At 67.2% G+C, this 19809-nt stretch overlaps 3 protein-coding genes across 3 annotated transcripts; 2 read left to right on the top strand and 1 right to left on the bottom strand.

The window, feature by feature from the left end:
• Positions 1–316: 316 nt before the first annotated feature.
• On the top strand, positions 317–6046 carry GAA (alpha glucosidase). Its single transcript, XM_040082044.1, has 19 exons — positions 317–694; positions 773–918; positions 1240–1405; positions 1772–1868; positions 1951–2070; positions 2211–2329; positions 2461–2592; positions 2685–2795; positions 2948–3061; positions 3165–3249; positions 3337–3454; positions 3607–3740; positions 3860–4011; positions 4182–4330; positions 4404–4545; positions 4681–4779; positions 4920–5084; positions 5254–5406; positions 5620–6046. The coding sequence occupies exons 1-19, from the start codon at positions 317–319 to the stop codon at positions 5677–5679; spliced, it is 2640 nt and encodes an 879-aa protein (XP_039937978.1). The 3' UTR covers positions 5680–6046.
• A 524-nt stretch (positions 6047–6570) lies between these two features.
• Positions 6571–9926, bottom strand: SGSH (N-sulfoglucosamine sulfohydrolase). Its single transcript, XM_040081477.1, has 8 exons — positions 9812–9926; positions 9431–9591; positions 9212–9317; positions 8909–9059; positions 8514–8670; positions 8274–8355; positions 7996–8199; positions 6571–7754 (listed from the first exon to the last, which is right to left on the bottom strand). Exons 1-8 carry the CDS (start codon positions 9897–9899, stop codon positions 7195–7197), a joined length of 1509 nt encoding a protein of 502 aa, XP_039937411.1. The 5' UTR covers positions 9900–9926; the 3' UTR covers positions 6571–7194.
• A 35-nt stretch (positions 9927–9961) lies between these two features.
• On the top strand, positions 9962–17429 carry SLC26A11 (solute carrier family 26 member 11). Its single transcript, XM_040081467.1, is given in 17 exon segments — positions 9962–10009; positions 10011–10355; positions 10657–10849; positions 11038–11123; positions 11626–11705; positions 11914–12056; positions 12319–12494; positions 12583–12655; positions 12962–13012; positions 13291–13351; positions 13711–13766; positions 13900–14040; positions 14684–14811; positions 15204–15303; positions 15524–15657; positions 15907–15979; positions 16696–17429. Coding segments are annotated over 17 exon segments (1971 nt in total). The 3' UTR covers positions 16779–17429.
• The last annotated feature ends 2380 nt before the right edge of the window (positions 17430–19809 follow it).

Here is a 19809-nt window from a genome sequence, read left to right as displayed (position 1 = left end):
GCAGGGTATAATGTTTTCTTTATCGGGTATAATGTTTTCTTTATCGGGTATAATGTTTGCTTTGTCGGGTAAAATGTTTATTTATCCGTCCCATTGCTGTAATTCTCTGGGCGTGTTTCTGTTTACGTTTCACTTTCGCCGCCCCGAGCCGCTCCCGTGCTCCGCCTCCCTGCTCCGCCCCGGGGCCGGTGTAGCCCCGAATTCCCGGGGACGGGGGCGGCCCAGCCGCGCTTTGGCTCCGGCTCTTGCCCGAGCCCCGGCGGCAGCGGGGCCGGTGCCGGTTCTGGTTCTGGTGCCGGCGGGCGCAGGCCGGGCCATGGGGCCGGGCCCGGGGGTCGCGGCGGCGCTGCTGGCGCTGCTGGTCCCGGCCGCGGCTCGGGGCCCCGGCGCTGCCGCCTGCGAGGTGTCCCCGGGCGGCCGCTTCGACTGCGGCCCCGAGCGGCTCCTGTCGCGGGCGGGCTGCGAGGCGCGGGGCTGCTGCTACAGCCCCGGGCCCGGGCCTCGCACCGGCCCCGGCCCGCCCTGGTGCTTCTTCCCCCGCGGCTACCGCAGCTACCGCGCCGAGAACCTGACGGCCACCGAGAGCGGCTTCTCCGCCCGGCTGCGCCGCGTGGCCGCCGCCTTCCTGCCGGCGGCGGTGGACGACGTGCGGCTGGAGCTGGCGCTGGAGACCCCGGCCCGCCTGCGCCTCACGGTGCGGCCCGGCCCGGCCCCGCCGGGTGCCCCGTTCCCCGCCGGGTGCCCCGTTCCCCGCTGACCGCTCTCCCCGCAGCTCCGGGACGCGGCCCGGCAGCGCTACGAGGTGCCGCTGCCCACGCCGCGGGTGCGCGGCCGAGCCCGCTCCACGCTCTACGGGCTGCGGGTGAGCCAGGACCCCTTCGGCCTCGTGGTGTGCCGGCAGCGCGGCGGGACGGTCCTGTGAGTGCCCCTCGCTTCCCCAGGGACTCGGTCTGCGAGCGGCACCCCGTGGGGACAGCCCCACGGCGCCCGCGGTGGGTGCAGGGACGCCGGCGTGCGTCTGGGTGGACGCTGGTGACAGCGGTGGGGTGGCGGCGGGGGCTTTGCTTTGACTCCCTCTGCAGTCCAGTGGCTGGGCAGGGAGCCGGGAATCCCGGAGCTCAGCCGAAGCTTGTTTTTATTTCGCGTGGTGATGAGCATCCGTGTCCCTGCCCGGCACTGGTGCCCCAGCTCGGTGCCTCCCTCCCGGCTGTCTGCCGGAGTCTCCCTCTCTCCCCGCAGGCTGAACACCACGGTCGCGCCCCTCTTCTTCACAGACCAGTTCCTGCAGATCTCCACCTCGCTGCCCTCCCATTTCATTTCGGGGCTGGGGGAGCACCAGACCCCGCTGTTCCTTGACACAGCGTGGACCAGAGTCACCCTCTGGAATCGGGACATGGCACCCGCGGTACGGAGCGGGGCCGAGGGAAGGGGACAGATTCGTCTGTGCTCCTGGGGCTGGCCCTGCGGCCTCTCACGTCTTGTCTGGGGCTGGGGAGATGCGTGCGTCCTGCTTCAGCTCTGGCCCTTGGCCATACCAGTGGACAAAGCCCACGGGACCCTTGTCCCCAGGCCCAGGTTTGTCCCTGCGGAGCTCTGAGCTGCTTGGGAGCCGATTCCAGGGCTGAGGGCAGAGCTCTCTTGGCAGAGTTTGGGACTGCAAGCCCTGGGTTTGCACCTGAAGCCAGTGCTCCTGACCGGGGTGAGGGGTGTTCGGGTGGGTGTGGGGGTCTCCAGCAGAGCCTCACTGGCACCACACCCTGCTCTGCTCCAGCCCCACGTCAACCTCTACGGCTCCCACCCTTTCTACCTGGTGATGGAGGACGATGGCTCGGCCCACGGCGTCTTTCTGCTGAACAGCAACGCCATGGGTGAGTCCCGTGGAGGCGCCGGGCGTGGGCCTGGCGCCGTCCCCGTGCTCAGCTCCCTGCCCTGGCACTTCTGCTTCCCCAGACGTGCTCCTGCAGCCCAGCCCGGCCCTGACCTGGCGCACCACGGGCGGGATCCTGGACTTCTACATCTTCCTGGGCCCCGACCCCAAGAGCGTGGTGCGGCAGTACCTGGATGTCGTTGGTATGGCCGAGCCAGGGGTGCTCGGGGCTGCCTTTGCCGGGGTGGCTTTGCCGGGGTGCTGTGGGCAGCGTGGCAGAGCAGGGCCGTGGGGTGGCACGGGGCCGGTCCATCCCTGCCAGCACCCACCCTCCGCCCTCCAGGGTTCCCCTTCATGCCCCCGTACTGGGGCCTGGGCTTCCACCTCTGCCGCTGGGGCTACTCCTCCACCGACATCACCCGGCAGGTCGTGGCCAACATGACAGCAGCCCGCTTCCCCCTGGTAGGTGGGGGCTGCTCCCGGAGCCCCTGCCCTCAGCCCCGGGGGGCTGCTGGGAGCCCCCTGGGGTGGGGGTCCCGCAGCAGCACGTGGGGTCCCTGCTGCTCCCCGAGCACCGCTGCCTCCACCCACAGGACGTGCAGTGGAACGACCTGGATTACGCAGATGCCAAGAGGGATTTCACCTTCAACAAGAAAAGCTTTAAGGACTACCCGGAGATGGTGCGGGAGTTCCACAGCCGCGGGCTGAGGTACATCATGATCGTGGTGAGTTACAGGCTGGCGCTGGGGTGGTGATGAAGGCAGGGCTGGCTGTTCCCTGCCGTTGCTGGTAAAGCCCTGGCTTTGTGCCCTTCCAGGACGCTGGGATCAGCAGCTCGGGGCCCCCTGGCACCTACAAGCCCTACGACGAGGGCCTGAAGCGAGGAGTGTTCATCCGAAACGCCACGGGGCAGCCCCTGATCGGGAAGGTGCGTGTGGGGAGCGGCCCCAGTGCCCACGGGACTCGAGTGGGGCTGTGGGAGCAGGACCCCAGGAGTGGGACAGAAACATTTGGGGGGCCATGGTGGAAGGTGGGGCGGTGTGGGGCAGGGGCCTCTGCCCAGTGCTCTCCCTCCTGCAGGTCTGGCCAGGCCCCACGGCCTTCCCAGACTTCACCAACCCAAAGACTCACGAGTGGTGGCACGACATGGTGAAGGACTTCCACGAACAAGTGCCCTTCGATGGCATGTGGCTTGTGAGTGGCTCCCTTGTAGCTGCTGGGCCTGGCTCCTGCCCTGCACCTCTGCTGGGTGCTGCTGCAGCAGCGAGCTCATCCCATCCTTCCCTTCCCTCCCCAGGACATGAATGAGCCCTCCAACTTCGTGGAGGGCTCCCAGGATGGCTGCCCCAACAACAACCTGGAGCATCCTCCCTACGTGCCAGGTACTGGAGCAGGTTCCAGCCCTGCCCAGGGCTGTGGGGAGCCGGGAGGAGCCCGGGGGATGCTCTGAGCTCCACCTCTCTGTGCAGGTGTGTTTGGGGGACGCCTGCAAGCCGGGACCATCTGTGCCTCCAGCCAGCAGCACCTGTCCTCTCACTACAACCTGCACAGCCTGTACGGGCTGACCCAGGCCATCGCCTCCCACGAGTGAGCCTGGGGCTCCTGCCACAGCTCCTGGGGGATGCAGAGCTGGGAGAGACCCAGCGTGGGCAGGCATTGGGTGGTGGGTGAGGGCTTGGTGTGTAACACAGGGCACTGCGGGAGCCCTGAGCCCCTTCCCTTTCCCATCCCGCTCGCAGTGCTCTGCTGAGGGTCCGGGGCAAGCGTCCCTTCATCATCTCACGCTCCACCTTCGCTGGCCACGGGCGCTACGCCGGGCACTGGACGGGAGATGTTGGCAGCGACTGGGAGCAGCTCTACTACTCCATACCAGGTGAGCTGTGGGGCACTGGGCCTGCGTCCACACCCCTGCTTTCCCCCTTGCCAGGGGCTTCTCCACAGGCTCCATCCCCCGGTGCTGCAGAGCCCCGATGCGCTCCGTGCCCTCTGCAGAGGTGCTGCTCTTCAACCTCTTCGGGGTGCCGCTGGTGGGCGCCGACATCTGCGGCTTCAGGGGCAACACGAGCGAGGAGCTGTGCGTGCGCTGGACCCAGCTGGGCGCCTTCTACCCCTTCATGCGCAACCACAACGACCACGGCACCCGGGTGAGCCCTGGCAGCGGGGCTCTGGGCCCAGCGAGGGGCCTGGGAAGGTGGTGGCTGGTTGGGCCGCAGGGCTGCGTGCCCCCAGTGCTGGGAGAGTCCACGCTGCAGCCCTGCGCTGCACCCTCCCCACGCGCTCTCAGCGTCCCCTTGGGCCTCTCCTCTCCCCGCAGCCGCAGGAGCCCTACGCCTTCAGCCCGCCCGCCCAGGCTGCCATGAGGGACGCCCTGCGCCTCCGCTACTCCCTGCTGCCCTTCCTCTACACCCTGTTCCACCGGGCTCACAGCGCCGGCGAGACCGTGGCACGGCCCCTGTTCCTCGAGTGAGTGCCAGCCCCGGGGGGCTCAGCCGGAGGCGGCTGCAGGGTCTGGCGCTGCCCTCCCCTCCTTCCCCAGGTTCCCCACTGACCCCAACACCTGGGCCGTGGACCGCCAGCTCCTGTGGGGCGGGGGGCTGCTCGTCACCCCCGTGCTGGAGGCAGGACAGACCAAAGTCAGCGGCTACTTCCCGGCGGGGACGTGGTACAGCCTGGCAGGGGTGGGTGCTGCTCTGTCGCACAGGCGTGGGTCTCGTGCCTCGCCTGCCCTTGCTGGAGGCCATTTGAGGGCTCTGGCGCTGGGCTGGCTCTGCTGCACCCTGTGCCAGCTCCTCCCTCTCTTTGTCCCCGTGTAGGACTCCACCATCCACAGCAAAGGGCAGTGGATCCTCCTGCCAGCGCCCCTGGACACCATCAACGTCCACGTCCGAGCAGGGCACATCCTGCCCCTGCAGGTGAGTCCCCTCTGCTCGGTGGTGACACCACGGTGACCTGCCCTCACGGCTGACAGCGCAGTGCCAGAGGAGCCGTGGCTGCGGTGCTGGCAGCGCTGGGACACGCTGTGGCACTGCCCCGAGCCCTGCCTGTGCCCCAGGAACCCGCCTTCAGCACCGCCCAGTCCCGCGGCAAGGGCATGGCCTTGGTGGTGGCGCTGAGCCTGGACGGCTTCGCCAGGGGAGAGCTGTTCTGGGACGATGGGGAGAGCTGGGAGACCTTTGAGAGGGGCGACTACACCGAGATCCTCTTCCTGGCCTCGAACGTGAGCACGGGGGCAGCAGGGCAGGGGCTCCTGGTGGCCGTGGCACCGCTGTCCCTGCTCGGTGCCCCGCAGAGGGGCAGCACGTGGGGCAGGGCAGCTGGAGGAGCCCTGGGTGCTCGTGGGGTGGCTGAGGCCCGGGAGCACACGGTGCCATCCCCGCCGTCCCCAGGACGCCGTGCTCAGCCAGCTGCTGCGGGCGAGCGCCCACCTGGACGGGGTCCTGCTGGAGGCCGTCACCGTGCTGGGTGTCCCCAGCCCTCCCCGCCGGGTCCTGGCCAACGGTGCCATCGTGAGTGACTTCTCCTACCGCAGTGACACCCAGGTGAGTGCTCGTTGCCACCCTGAGGGGGGTGGTGGCCAGGAAGGGACGCAGAGTGCAGCAGTGGTGGGGTCTGGCCCCAGCACGGGCCATGGGAGCCCTTCCCGGGGGATTCCCAGGACTGTGCCAGGCTGTGGCTCTGCAAGAGGCAGGGCCCCCTGGGCTCTGACACTCCTGGTTCTGTCCTGGCTGCTCTCGCCTCCCTTCTCCCCCCAGGTGCTGAGAGTCCCTGTGTCACTGCCCATGTGGGAGCAGTTTGTGATCTCCTGGTGCTGAGCCACCGTCGGTCAGAGGGAGAGGCCACGCTGCTCCCCTGGAATCCAAGGCCAAATCCATCCCATCCCTTGTACCCAGAGCTGCCCCTGCCCTGCCCACGCTCCTGGGCCGTGTTCCCTCTGGCTGCTGGAGAATGGAGGGGTGTGCACTGGACTGGCAGAGGGAAGGGGGCCTTGCACAGTCCCCAGGGACAGGGAAAACCTCATCATCATCAAATCAGGGGAAAAATGACCCAAGTGCCTTGTGAGACAGCAAACCAGTTCCTCTGGGGGACTGGTAACCGGGGCAGAGACCGCAGGGAGTTTCCTGGCTGTGGTTTTGGGGAGGCGGATGTGCAGGGGCTGAGGGAGCAGTACTGTGAATAAAGCTGGTGTTTGCTGGGAGCAGCCCCAGGCCGTGTCCTTGTCCCCTCTCCTGAGGGTGCTCAGCCCCCTGCCCCCGGCTGGGCCACCCTGGCTCTGTCCCTGCCTGGAGGGGACCCCCTGTGCCCTGTGAAGGCTTCGCCCCATTTCCCAGAGCGCTGGGGGTCCCCAGCTGTTCCTGCAGCCCTGGCTGTGCCACAGAGGCCTTGGCCTGTGCTGCTGGCTCCGAGCTGGGGGCTGCTGCAGGCGTGTGCTTGGCTCCCGGTGAAAATGGAGCCTTATCCCCCAGAGGTGTTACTGAGGGGCAGCTTCGCCCTTTGGTTCCTCTGGCTGAGAGTCCAGGCACCAGGAATCCCTCAGCGCTCCGCTGTTGGCAGCACAGAGGGCAGACCCTCGTGGTGTCACCCGGCATTTGGGACCAGCCCATCCGTGCTCCGAGCCCTCGTACCCCACAGAGCACAGGAGTGCCCTGGGGCAGAGGTGGCACGGGCGAGGTGTTGAGCCAGCCAGGAATATAAACACAATCCTCTGGAGAAAAGCCAGATACAATATAAACTTGGTCTCCTGCAGAGAGAGCAGTGATACCGCACTATAAGGTGCTCCTCAGGAGAGGGAGCAGTCACACCAGCATCGATATAATCACAGTCCCCTGCACACAGCGCAGTTGACCTGAACCGTTCACAAACGCAACCCAGACCCGGGCAGGTGCAGAGGGCACTCCTGAGAGGAAACTGCTCCCCCATGATGCTCTGCGGTTGATATGTTAATCACTTATGCCCCATTGGTTCTTTCTGGACTGCCTCCTCACCCCAGCTGATTGGTCTGTTTTGGATCCTTCCCCTGATTGGTTCATTTCTCAATCCTCCACCTGATTGGCTGAGGTGTTTACCCCACTCCCTGCCTCGCATATATAAACCCCTGTTCCATCAGGCGCCCCGGCATTTCGGTGCTGGACTTGGAAGAAGCAGTTGAGTAAAGGCTCCTGTGGAGTTCCATGTCCCAGCTCCTTCTCTTCCTTCAGCATCACCCCAAAGAGCTGATTGCACAAAAGAGCTTGAAATCCCTCAGCAGGCACACCCGTGCCTCTGGGGTGTCCTTGTAAGGACGCTCCTCCAGGAAGGCCGCAGCACTCCGCCCGCCGCGACACCGGCGCTCACAGCTCGTTGTGCAGCGGCCAGCACTGGGGGCTCAGCTTCTCCTCCAGGACAGCGTCGGGGGCGCACACCCAGGGGTCCCCCGTGTCCCACTGCCACCTCAGCAGCTGCGCGCGGAGCACCTGGAAGATGTCGGCGTAGCGGGGGTCAGGGGCCAGGTTCTGGCTCTCGGTGGGGTCACGGCGGCAGTCGAAGAGCTCCCAGCGCTCCCGGTAGTAGTACTGGTGCACGGTCTTGTTCCAGCGGGTCGGCTGCCCCGCCCTGGTGCGGTTCAGCAGGTCTTGGAAAGTGGGCGAGACGTAGAAGTCCTGGTCGATGGGGAAGGGCATCTTGTAGTTGAGGTTGTGGATGAGGCGGAACTGCCGGTGCTGGATGGCCCGCATGGGGTAGTACATGGTCACCTCGTGGTGGCTCTGGCTGCTGAAGGCCGTGTCCCAGGGCTGCTCCGACTCCAGGGCTGGCAGGAGAGACTTTCCAGTGAGCCGCACCTGCCTGGTGCCAAAGATGCTGTAGGCGGGGTAGGGGATGGAGAACCAGTCCAGAATGGTCGGCGTCAGGTCTGCAGGGGAGGAAAAGGGTGAGGGAGGAAACCCGGCCCCAGAGAGGTACAGAAAGGTGCCCGGCGATGGGGTCCCTTCAGGGGACCCTGCTCTGTCCTCCCTCCCCTCCCTGCCCTGCGCTGGCCCTGCCACTGCTGAGGGCTCGGCTGCCTCCAGGACAGGACCCCAAGTTTTGGTGAGGGAGGGTGGGGAGCAGCCCACGCCCCCGGGCACGGCTGTGCTGCCTCCCTGAGCACGTACCCAGGAGGGTGGCGAAGGCGGGGCTGACCTGCCCCCAGCGCTGCGGGTGCTCCGGGGAGGACAGGAGCAGGGGCTCGGCGGTGCCCGAGCGGTACAGGTTGGTCCTGCCCCCGGGGAAGGGAATGCCGTTGTCGGAGGTGTAGATCACCAGGGTGCTGTTGAGGAAGCCGGCGCGGCGCAGCTCCTGCAGGACCAGCCCGATCCCTGCGGACAGAGGGGCAGAGCTCAGGGGCGAGGGAGGGGCTGCGGGGCTCCCCAGCCCGGCCCTGGGCTCCCACCTTGGTCCATGCGGCCGATGGTCGTGTACTGGGCAGCCAGGTCTGCCCGGGCAGCCGGCGTGTCCGGGACAAAGGCAGGGACCTGAACAGACAGGGAAAGGGGCACGTGGCTGTCACAGGCCGCTGTGCCTTCAGCAGCTCCTCTGTGACACTGCAGGTGTGACAAATGGTGGGGGCCAGCCCTGGCTCCCTCAGAGGCTGCCATCACATACGGTCCCACACATTCCCACGGGTTCTTACCTGCACTTCCTCCGGGTCGTAGATCTGCGGCTTCCAGTCAGGGATCCAGCCCATCCCGCTCTCTCCATTGCCAAACTTCTCACAAAAGGCCCCGTATTGGGGTTGGGAGTGCCCGCAGCGGTGGGGGTCGTGGAAGGCAACATAGAGGAAGAAAGGCCTAGGGATGGAAGGGGGGATGTGGAGGTGGTGAAGCAAAGGACTGCCCAGAGACATTCCTGGGCTGTGCCACGGCGAGCCGGGGTCAGCAGGACTCCTCCTCCACCTCCTCTGGATATGGGGTGACCCAGAGACAAGGGACCCCTTCCTGTTTGTCCCCGGGCCATGGGGACGCACCTTCAGCGAAGCCAGGTTCCGTTCTCCGCACAGCCCTTCCCGGGACCAGGGAGCCGCCTCACCTCTGGTCCTGGCTCTGCAGGAACCGCCGGACGAGCTCCTTGATGCGGGTGATGTTTCTCCCAACCTGCAGCACCGAGCTGTTCTCCTCTGTGTAGGCGAAGTCGAAGGGGTACACAGCCCCCGGCCCCACGTGCTTCTTCCCAATTATCCCTGCGAGAAGCAGGAGCAGTGCCGGGGGGGGATGTGGCTGCTGCTGTGTCCGTGGGGACAGCCACAGGTCCAGGCAGTGCTCCCGGCCATGGGGCAGTTTAGCCAAGCTCTCTCAGTGGGGTTGGTGCTCCCTGCCTGTCCCTGCTCCCCACCTGTGCGGACGCCGGCGTGGCTGAGCAGCTGGGGCAGGCTCCGCACGCCGTCGAAGGAGTTGAAGTGATGCACGTCCTGGTGCAGCCCGTACATCCCGTTCTGGTGCTGCGGGCGAGGGGACGCAGCACGGTCGGACCAGGGCTGCCAGCCCGGCTCCCAAACGCGTCCAGCCGTGCCCGTGACACCAACCCCGGCCCGGCGCAGGCAGGTGCCCGTACCTGCGGTAGGCCGGTCAGGATGCTGGCCCGGCTCGGGGAGCAGCTGCTCACGGAGGTGAAGGCGTTCTGGAAGATCAAACTGCGCCGGGCCAGCTCGTCCAGGTTCGGCGTCCGGATGGCCGAGTTGTTGTAGGCGCCGCTCTCAAAGCCGCCGTCATCGGCTGCGGGACGGGTGCGGGGTCAGCCCGGGGCTGTCCCGGGCAGGGCCCGGGGGACACTGCCGACACCGGGAGCGTCCCCGGCCTGCGGTGCTGCGGAGGGGATGCAGCGGAGCCCGGGACCGTCCGTCCGTCCGTCCCTCCCAGCCGCGGGATGCTCCCAGCGCCGAGCCCCGGGCAGGGGGTTCCGGGCGGCTCCGGGGCTCGGCCGGGCCCCACTCACCCAGCAGCAGCAGCACATTGCGGGCCGGCGCCGGGGCTCCGCCGCTCCGCAGAGCGCCCAGCAGCAGCACCAGCGCCCAGGGCCGCATGGCAGCGGCAGCGGGGTTCGGCGGCTCCTCCGGCCGCCCCGGCTCCTCCTCACCCCGGTCACATGAGGCGCGCCGACCGCTCAGATCCGGCGCGGGCGGAGCCGCGCTCTGTGCCGGGCTGGCCCCGGCGGCTCCCCGGTCCCTGCCCCTCGGGGATCCCGCTCCTCCCCGGTCCCTGCCCCTCGGGGGTCCCGCTCCTCCCCGGTCCCGGTCCCTGCCCCTCGGGGGTCCCGCTCCTCCCCGGTCCCGGTCCCTGCCCCTCGGGGGTCCCGCTCCTCCCCGGTCCCGGCCATGCCGGGGTGCCGCTGCCCGCGCCCGGCGCTGCCGATCCTGCGCTGGCTGCCGCGGTATTCCCGGGCGTGGCTGCCGCTGGATCTGCTGGCGGGGCTGGCCGTGGGACTGACCGCCGTGCCCCAGGCGCTGGCCTACGCCGAGCTGGCCGGGCTGCCGCTGCAGGTGGGTGCCAGGGCCCGGGGCTGGGACCTGCCGCGCTGCCCGGGGTGATGCGGGACCCCCGCTCCCGGAGCAGCCTGCCAGTGTGGCAGGCAGGGCAGGGCTGAGCTGGGCTGGGTGACCAAGGGCTGACGCTGTGCAGTCGCCCATTTCCCGGGCAGGATGCCCATTTCCCGGGCAGGATGCCATGCGTGTGCCAGGGGCCCTGGAGTGACCGGAGATCAGCTCAGCCCTCGCGGTTCGGGAGGTGCCTGTCCTCTCCCTGCTCCCAGGGCTGTGCCACTGCCCTTCTGTGCCCCTGCAGTACGGCCTCTACTCCTCCTTCATGGGCTGCTTTGTCTACTGCTTCCTGGGCACGGCCAAGGACGTGACGCTGGGTCCCACGGCCATCATGTCCCTGCTGGTCTCCTCGTACGCCTTCCACGAGCCCGTCTATGCCGTTCTCCTCGCCTTCCTCTCTGGCTGCATTCAGCTGGCCATGGGGCTCCTGCACCTCGGTGAGATGCTCTTGCCGTGCACAGATGTTTGTTTAGGATATTGCTGTACAGCCTGCAGCTGTTCCTTCCTCCTGTCTGCTCTCCCGGACACTGGAATTGTCCTGCTGGCGCTTGTGCCAGCTCCCTGTGCACACACACGAGGCCCCGCTGGGGTCAGGAGCGTGCTCATTGCCTCCCATCCCGTGCAGGATTCCTTCTGGATTTCATTTCCTGCCCTGTCATTAAAGGCTTTACATCAGCTGCTTCCATCACCATTAGCTTCAACCAGATCAAGGTAGGATCTGCTCTGTCCTGGATGTCTCGCCAGCTCTCTCCCAGTGCTGTGGAACTGGGATATTTGGCACCAGGCTGGGCCCTGTGCTTGGTGCTGGAGGAAGGAGCCCCAAAGGGGTCATGGGACCCGCTGCCAGCGGTTCTGCTGGGTCCCTGAGCGCTCTGCTCTGAGCAGACCAAGCTGAACACACCCTCTGCTGGTGACCAGCTGGTGGCATCCACGACACCAGTGAAACCAGGACATTGGATTTGGTCACTTGCAGGAGGCACTGGGCGATTCTCTGGCACGGTGGGTTCGCAAATTTGGAAGCTGGGGGTGGGGTTGGCAGCCCCGGCAGCCCCTCGCTGGCCTCTCAGGGACCTGAGGCTCTGCTGGGCTGCCACACTTCCTTTGCGGTTAACCCAAATCAGAGCCTCAGCCGGCAGCTGGCAGGCCGGCGTTGGCTAATGGCTGCGGTCACGGGGACGGCCGGGCTGTCACCACGCTTTGTCTTCCCGCACAGAACATCCTGGGGCTGCAGGGCATCCCGAGGCAGTTCTTCCTGCAGGTCTATGAGACGCTGCGGAGGATCGGGGAGACCAGGTCTGCACCACCCCTGCCCTGCTGCCTCCCCCGCAGCTGCGGCGTCTTGGGCTCCGCTGCTTCGCTCCCCTTCTCTTTGCTCGCACCTCGCGCTGATTTCTGGGTCTCTGCCCGGTGCTGTGACACAACCCCCCTGCCCCTGGGCCTTTGTGGGAGCTCTCCGTGTGCCCACAGCGTGTTTGGGGCGGCCCTGATGTGCCTCTCGCAGGGCTGGGGACGCTATGCTGGGGCTGACCTGCCTGGCCGCGCTGGCGGGGCTCCGGGCCATGAAGAGCCGCCTGCCCCGAGCCGCCCCTGCAGAACCTCTGGCTCTCAGGATCAGCTACCTGATTGTCTGGATCTCTGCCACAGGTGTGTCAGCCGTCCCCTGCCCCGTCCCCTCCTGGGGCTCATCTCTTTGGGTTAGGGAGGACAGAGCCTGAAACTGGTGGAGCCCAGGCTGGCGGGAGCCAAGACCTGGAGGTGGGCAGGGAGGACAAAGCCCCAAGGCGCTGCCCCTGTGCCCCTTCCTAAGGCTCGGGAGCCCTCGGCAGCTCGGATAGCCGTGTCCTGCTCCTGCTCCCGCTGCCCTGGGCTCCGGGCACGTTTCAGGGCGCTCTCTCCATTTTCACAGCACGCAACGCTCTCGTGGTCCTGTTTGCTGGCCTGGTGGCTTACTCCTTCCAGGTGATGGGCTCCCAGCCCTTCAGGCTCACGGGCAGCATCCCCCAGGGCCTCCCAGCCCTGCGGCCACCGCGCTTCTCCCTGGCAGCGCCCAACGGCACCGTCCCCTTCCAGAGCATGGTGCAGGTGGGCGCTGGCTCCTCCCGGGGGCTGCTCTGCCCCCTCCTGCGAGTGCTGGCTCCCAGCCTGCCCTGACTGGATCCCTCCCTGCCAGGACATGGGGGTCGGGCTGGCCGTGGTGCCGCTCATGGGGCTGCTGGAGACCGTCGCCATCGCCAAGGCTTTTGGTAGGGCTGTGCCAGGGTCCTGGGCCGTGCTCACAGGGGTCTCTGCGGGGGCTCGGGGTGCTGGGGAATGTGCTGTTCCTTTTGGGGGCACTGGGAGGGACTGGGCTCTGGTTCACAGCATGGGTTGGCAGGAGGAGTCCTGTGGGGTGCACAGCTGAAATTTGTCCAGGAGGTGAGTGTTGTCTCGGGGTGCTCCTGTGCCCGAGGGGTGCCAGGGCAGGGCTCACACTGTCCCAGTCACTGCTCCGTGTGCGTGGCAGGTCGTGCCTGTGGGAACCTCAGGCCAATGCCAACGTCTCCTTTCAGCCTCGCAGAATGGTTACAGGATTGACCCCAACCAGGAGCTGCTGGCTCTGGGTAAGAGCTGCTCGGTCAGGAGGGCAGGGCTGGAGCTCTGGCCCCAGCACTGCCGGGTGTCCCACAGCCCCTGAGCTGCCTGAGATCCCCATCCGGGCGGTCCTGCCTCCACCTGAAGTTTTCCCTTCCTTACCTTTCGTGCTGCCCCCACCCCAGGCGTTCTGACAGCTCAGGAATTCCCTCTTGCACGGCTGGGTGGGTCCTGCCAGCCCCGGGTCATGACATGACGGGGACACCGACACAGCAGTGCCCCCCAGCCCCTCTCCTTGTCTCCTCAGGCGTCGCCAATGTCCTGGGCTCCTTCGTCTCCTCGTACCCCATCACGGGCAGCTTTGGCCGGTGGGTAGCAGGAGGGGGAGCAGGGCACACTGGGGCTGCGTGCTGAGGGAGCTCTGCCAGACCTGGAGTGGAAGACTCTGCTGACCCCCGCGGGCCCCTGAGCTCGTGTCCATGTCCCCAGCAGCCCACGCTGGTGGCCAGGCTATGCATGTGTCCCTGTGGCCACCTTCCCTTCTGCTGAGGGCCGCCTCCCTTCCTGCTGTGCGGCCCCGCTGCGGGCTGGGGGCCAGGGGCTCGCTGGTGTTCCTCCCTGGTGGGGCGGGTGGTTCTCCCGGGTGGGGTCTTTGGGCAGTGGGCAGGAGCAGCCCCCGGCCCCGCACGGCCTGGCACGGCCTGGCACGTGTGGGTTTGCATTTCAGGACGGCGGTGAACGCTCAGTCAGGGGTCTGCACCCCCGCGGGAGGGCTCGTCACAGGTACAGCCCTGTCCTGCCCTGCCCTGCCCCTGGGCTGCTCCCTGTGCCGGGACCCCTGGGTGCTGGGTACCCCTGGGTGTCAGGGACCCCTGGGTGTCAGGTGCCCGTGGCTCAGGGCTCCCCGCTCCCGCAGGTGCCCTGGTCCTGCTGTCCCTGGCGTACCTCACCTCTCTCTTCTATTACATCCCCAAAGCGGCGCTGGCCGCCGTCATCATCTCGGCCGTGGTGCCCATGTTCGACGCTGGCATCTTCCGGACGCTCTGGCGCGTTAAGAGTGAGGGCATCGATCGGGAACGGGCAATCGCCCTGCTAAGGAAACTTCCCAGCCATCCAGGAGCCGCTCTGGCAGCCCCCTGAGCTGGGACAGAGGCCCCTTCGTGGCTCCCCCCTGCCCCACTCACACAGACCAGCAGATTTCCCTTAGCAGAGTCTCAGACGTCCAGATCCTTAAAATACTTTAATCGTGGTGCCATAACTAAATAACAGAATAGCAGCTCGAGCTGGGTGTTTCTGAGGAGGGATCCAGAACAAAGGAACCTGTGAGCTTTTATCCCTTTATCCCCTCACAGACATGCGAAAGTCTGGGGGTGGTTTGCTCCTGCCGAAGTCTCTGAGTGTCCCATCACTGTCTCTCAGTGTCCCATCGCTGCCTCAGTGTCCCATCACTGTTTCTTGAGTGTCCCTTCGCTGTCTCTCACTGTGTGGCTGCCCACCGGCTCCCGAGTCCTTTGTTATGGAAAGGAAACCGTTCACAGCCCATTCCAAGGGCTCCCACCCAGAGCTCATCCTGCAGCTCCACTGGAGCCGCCCGCAGCCACCTGCAGGGAATGGATTCCCCCTGCGGAGCTGACGCTGTCGCTGGGCGCCCTGCGGCACCAGGGCCAGCCACAGCCGAGCCTGGCTTCTCTCTCCCGTAGGGCTGGACCTTGTGCCCCTCTGTGTGACGTTCCTGCTCTGCTTCTGGGAGGTTCAGTACGGAATCGTGGCTGGGGTGCTGCTTTCTGGGATTCTCCTGCTCTACTCCATTGCCAGGCCCCCGATAGAGGTGGGCTTCACCCCTGCCCTTGGGTGTGTGGGGAGGGAGCTCCTGAGGGCAGTGGGGTGTTGGGTGCAGGATGCTCCTGACCTGTTCTTGCTGCCAGGGGCACAGCACAGGGACCCCTTTCAAAGAGCAGGAGGAAGGGAACATCCTCAGACTGGAGAGCAGGAGAGGGAGGCGTCCCTGTCCCTGTCCCTGTCCCTGTCCCTGTCCCTGTCCCTGTCCCTGTCCCTGTCCCTGTCCCGCTGACACGGATGCATGCAGGAGGGTTTTCCCTGAGGGATGGGGGCTCCTGCTTCTCCCACTCCACCCAGGGGGGCAGTGAGTGACGCGGGCGGATGTCCCTGCCTGGGGACGGTGGCAGCCCTGAGCCCCCTGTGCTCCCCTCTCCTCCGCAGGTGTCGGAGGGGGCGGTGCTGCTGGTGCAGCCGGGGAGCAGCCTGCACTTCCCAGCCATGGAGCACCTGCGGGGCTCCGTGTGCAGCCGTGCTCTGGCAGGTACTGTGCTCCCGGCCCGTCCTGGGGACACGGCTGGCACCGCCTGCATCGCTTCTGGCGTGTGTGGCGAGTGCTGCCCGGAGCCGAGGACCGCGGCTGGCGCCGGTGACGGCACCGCTGTCCCACCCCTGCCAGCCCCTGCCCCGGCTCTCAGGGCCGCGACCCCTGGGCTGGTCATTTCTGGACTCGTCAGGGACGTGACCCTGCGCTCTTCCAGCAGCATCTCCACCGCGCTCCGTCATCCTGGACTGCTGCCACGTCAGCAGCGTTGATTACACGGTGGTGGTGGGGCTGGCGGAGCTGCTGCAGGAGCTGCGCAGGCACGGCCTCTCGCTGGCCTTCTGTGGCCTGAAGGTGTGTGTGACCTCGGCCTCTCGCGGGCCTTCTGTGGCCTGAAGGTGTGTGGGACCTCGGCCACCCCACCCCAGGCCCGGGGAGGGTGTGGCTGATGGGCTCAGCCCTCCCCGGGCTCTGTGCTCTCTGCTCTGGCGGCACCATCGTCATCCCAAGCGCCTTCATCTCACAGCTGGGGTGGCCGGGGGCTCTGCCCTGGAGGGATGGGAAGTGCCAGCACTCCCCCAGCCCAGGTTTCTCTGCCCTCAGGACCCTGTTCTCCAAGTCCTCCTGTCCGCAGACTTGGAAGGATTCCAGCATTTTCCCAGCTGGGAGGAGGCAGGTGAGGCTCTGGGCTGCTCTGTCAGGACAGGGTGAGGGTGGCTCTGGAGGACACCGTGGGGGTCTGACCTGTCCAGCTGCAGAGCAGCAGTGTGGGGGCTGCAGGGGCTCCTGGGAGGGTGAGCTGGAGCCCCTCTGCAAAATTGGGTCTCCCCAGCCTTGGGGATTCATGGTGAGCTCTGGTGGTTCAACCCAGCTCAGCACCACAGAGCCCTTCACTCCCCCTACAGAGGGATGGGATGGGGCAGAATGAGAGAAAAGGTAAAACTCTTGGGCTGAGATGAAGGCAGTTTAACAGGACAGAAAAGAAAAGGAAAATGATAATAACGATAAAGGAATATGCAGAGCAAGCGATGCACAGGGTGCTTGCTCACCACCCACTGAGCGATCCCAGCCAGCCCCCGAGCAGGGGCCATCACCCCCAGGCCAAATCCCCCAGTGCTTCCTTCAGCACGGTGCCCCGTGGTCTGGAATGTCCCTCTGGGCACGGGGGCAGCTCTCCTGGCTCTGCCCCCTCCCAGCTCCTCGCTGCCCAGGAGCCTGAGAAGTCCTTGGCTTAGTGTAAGCACTGCTCAGCAGAGCTGAGCCATCGGGCTGTTATCAACAGGAGCCTCATCCCGAATCCAAACACAGCTCTAAACCCTGGGAACAAAATTTTCTGTGTCCCAGCCAGACACGAGCCTTGGCTTGACTCTGCTTCCCCCCTTCCTGTCCCAGCACGGTGCAGGGGAGCAGGGCCGGGGGGCAGCAGGGCAGAGCCCTCCACCGGCACTGCCGAGAGCACGGGGCTCATCCAGTGAGACGAGGTTGGGCTGAAGGTCCTGTGGCACCCCCGTGACACCAACACGCTCCGTGGGAGCCGCCTGCCCCAGCCAGGCCTGCGGGGATGGACTGGACATGTCCCACACCGAGATGGACAGAGCAGCACCAGCCCAGCCCCACACAGGCTGTGGGACAAAGCTGCTCACAGTGACCAGTGCAAAGCCATCCTTCCTGCAGGGAGCTGCTGGCATTTTTTAAACAACTGTTTTAATTCTGGACCCTTTTCATGTTCTGGCCCTCTCCAGTGGTGACGCAGGGCGTGCTCTTGTCTAAGCTGTTTCAGGGCTGCTGGTGCTGCCCTCCCAGCGGACAGGGGGGCTCAGCCTCTGGCTGCTGGGAGAGGGAAAACCTCTGGGATTGTGCTCCTTACTGATTTTTATCCTTACTTATCATTTTTATCCTTGTCTGTGGGGTGCTGTTTCACGCACTACCCTGGGTCAGGGCTGGGCTGTCACCCTGGGGTGCAGCCCCGGGCCGGGGCCCTGCCGAGGGGACAGGCACGGTGACACCAGGCTGTGCCCAGCTGTGTGATGGGGACGGCACCTGGTGGGGCTGGGCAGCGTCGGGAGTTCAGTTTCCCTGAACAAACCTCGGCCGACAGCGAGGTGTAATAAATCAGGAATCGCTAATGAGTCGGTGTGATCTCTGCCTTCCCGAGGGAAAGCTTTTTCCTTTTGCGTGGGAAGGGGAAATTATCTTCTGGGTGCTGCTGAGCATGCCAGGGAAAAGAAACTGAAACCAGGCTGGGGCTGTGCGGGTGAGCCCAGCCCAAGGGCACGTTCTGGCACCGCTCCTGCTGCCCGAGGTGCTGGAAGGGCAGCAGAGGTGCCCGGGAGCCACGCACCTGCCAGGGCCTGCCTGGAGTGCTCATTCCGTCCGGAGCAGCACTGAGCTGTGAGTTCCCTCTGCACCGTGGGGATGCCGGGAGGGGGAGAACGGGCATGGGGGCAAAATGGGCCGGTTGTTTAGGAATACGTGTGTGCTCAGACCTGTGTGAGCACTGGTGGGGGTCAGGGCTGCTGGGAGCCCGTCCTCGGCTCGGTCCTGGTTGGGTCCGGGCCGGGGCACCAGCCGTGCCCCTCCTGCTGACTGCGGAATCCGCTTTTGATGGTCGTGTGCAGCGCAGTGTGCTCTCCTCCAGCAGCCTTGTCCTCCCCGGTGGGACACCTGCACCGGGCTGGAGGCTGGGGGATGCTCGGGGCGCGCCGGGCAGAACCGCGAGGGATGCCAGGCGGGACGGGGGTCCGGGCGGGCGGGACCCGCCGAGAGCCGCCCGGGGGCGGTGGCCGGGGCCGGGATTGGCGGGAGGTCCGGAGCTGGGCGGGGACCGTGACTGCAAAAACGAAAGTTGGCGGCTCGGCGGAGAAACGAAACTTCTTTGGGCGGGAGTCGGCGGAGCCGGAGGACGAGCGGACGCTGCAGGTGCCGGTGCCGGTGCCCGTGCCCGCTCACTCGGTGAGTCAGTCGCGCTGCCGGGGCCGGCGGAACGGGGTAACGGGCCTGGGATGCTCCGGGGCGGCGGCAGCCGCGGGTCCGGGGCAGGCGGCGCTGCGGGCTCCGGGCCCCGCTGCCCCCTCCCGGTGCCTCCGAAGCCCCTCCGGGAGCCCCGATTTCCCCGGTGCACCCTGATCCCCGGTCCGCCCGGAGCCCTCCGGTGTGTTCCCGGGCACTCCCATGTCCTCCCTGCTCACCCGGGATGCCCCTAGCCCGCGGTGCCCCCCCTTCTCCCGGTGTCACCCCCCCCCGCCCCCCTTCTCCCGGTGTCACCCCCCCCCCGCCCCCTTCTCCCGGTGTCACCCCCCCCCCCCCCCTTCTCCCGGTGTCCCCCCCCTTCTCCCGGTGTCACCCCCCCCGCCCCCTTCTCCCGGTGTCACCCCCCCCCCCCGCCCCCTTCTCCCGGTGTCACCCCCCCCCCCGCCCCCTTCTCCCGGTGTCCCCCCCCCTTCTCCCGGTGTCCCCCCCCTTCTCCCGGTGTCCCCTCCCGTGCCCCCCCCGGTTCTTCCGGCGCCCCCCGGGAGCCGCGCTGGCCCCGCCCCTCTCACACATAACTGGCTCATTTGCATACGGCCGCCGCTTCGCCACGCCATTGGTCCGTGCCCGCTGCTCGTCTGCATCGCTCCCGAGGGGGCGGAGAGCCGCCAATCCGCGGGGAGGGAGAGCGGCCTCATTTGCATACGGGCCACGCCCACAACACGGGTCAGCGCCGCCCCGGGCGGGGCCGGGCCGGGCCGGGCAGCGACCCTCGGGCAGGGCGCGGGTTCGGGTCCGCTCCCGGCCACGGCCCGGCCCCGGCTCAGCCTCGGGACCCGCTCCCGGCCACGGCCCGGCCCCGGCTCAGCCTCGGGACCCGCTCCCGGCCACGGCCCGGCCCCGGCTCAGCCTCGGGACCCGCTTCGGGTTACGGCTCCGCCCCCAGCCCAGCCCCGCCCCAGGATCCACTCCCGGCCCGGCCTCGACCCAGCCCCGGGATCCGTTCTGGGCCACGGCCCCGGCTCGAGACCGCTCCCGGCCACGGCCTGGCCCTGGCCCAGTCCTGGGACCGCTACCGACCCCGGCTCGAGGACCCGCTCCCGGCCCGGCTCCGGCCCTGGCCCAGCCCCGGTTCCGGCTCGCTCCCGGTCCCTGCCTGGCCCTGGTCCTGCTCCCGGCCGCGGCCCGGCCCCGGCAGGGCTCGGGGAAGGGGAGCCAGGCCCCGCGGCTGTTCGTGTTTGTTTGTCTGTGCGCGCTGTGGTTCCCCCACACTCCCAGCCCGGCTCTCGGGTGTCTCGGTCGCTTCCTGACGATGGAACAGCCGGGCGGAGGAGGCTGTGACACGGCTCTGGTGCCTCACGCTGTGTCTGTCGGTGGCTCTGCCCCGTCCCTGTCTGTGCCCCCCTGGCTCCTGCAGCCCTCTGGGGCCGTGCTGGGCACCAGGGCTCGGGTGGGAGGACTGGGCTGGGCTGGGCTGCCCCGGGGCTGCACACTGACCAGGGGCTGCCTCTGTCACCTCTGGTGCCCGTGTGGCTGTGG

The sequence above is a fragment of the Hirundo rustica genome, chromosome 18 (genome assembly GCF_015227805.2).
Source record: "Hirundo rustica isolate bHirRus1 chromosome 18, bHirRus1.pri.v3, whole genome shotgun sequence".
Taxonomy (NCBI): Eukaryota; Metazoa; Chordata; class Aves; order Passeriformes; family Hirundinidae; genus Hirundo; species Hirundo rustica.
This window is presented reverse-complemented; position numbering and strand designations above follow the sequence as displayed.

What these genes read in the sequence shown, in the direction of transcription:
- GAA (XM_040082044.1), top strand. Translation starts at nt 317, where the DNA reads ATGGGGCCGGGCCCGGGGGTCGCGGCGGCGCTGCTGGCGCTGCTGGTC. An exon ending in CAGCGCGGCGGGACGGTCCT is followed by an intron (nt 919 to 1,239) that starts GTGAGTGCCCCT and finishes CTCTCCCCGCAG; the next exon opens with GCTGAACACCACGGTCGCGC. An exon ending in CCTACCGCAGTGACACCCAG is followed by an intron (nt 5,407 to 5,619) that starts GTGAGTGCTCGT and finishes TTCTCCCCCCAG; the next exon opens with GTGCTGAGAGTCCCTGTGTC.
- SGSH (XM_040081477.1), bottom strand. Translation starts at nt 9,899, where the DNA reads ATGCGGCCCTGGGCGCTGGTGCTGCTGCTGGGCGCTCTGCGGAGCGGC. An exon ending in CAATGTGCTGCTGCTGCTGG is followed by an intron (nt 9,592 to 9,811) that starts GTGAGTGGGGCC and finishes CCCGTCCCGCAG; the next exon opens with CCGATGACGGCGGCTTTGAG. An exon ending in CGCCTTCGCCACCCTCCTGG is followed by an intron (nt 7,755 to 7,995) that starts GTACGTGCTCAG and finishes CCTCCCCTGCAG; the next exon opens with ACCTGACGCCGACCATTCTG.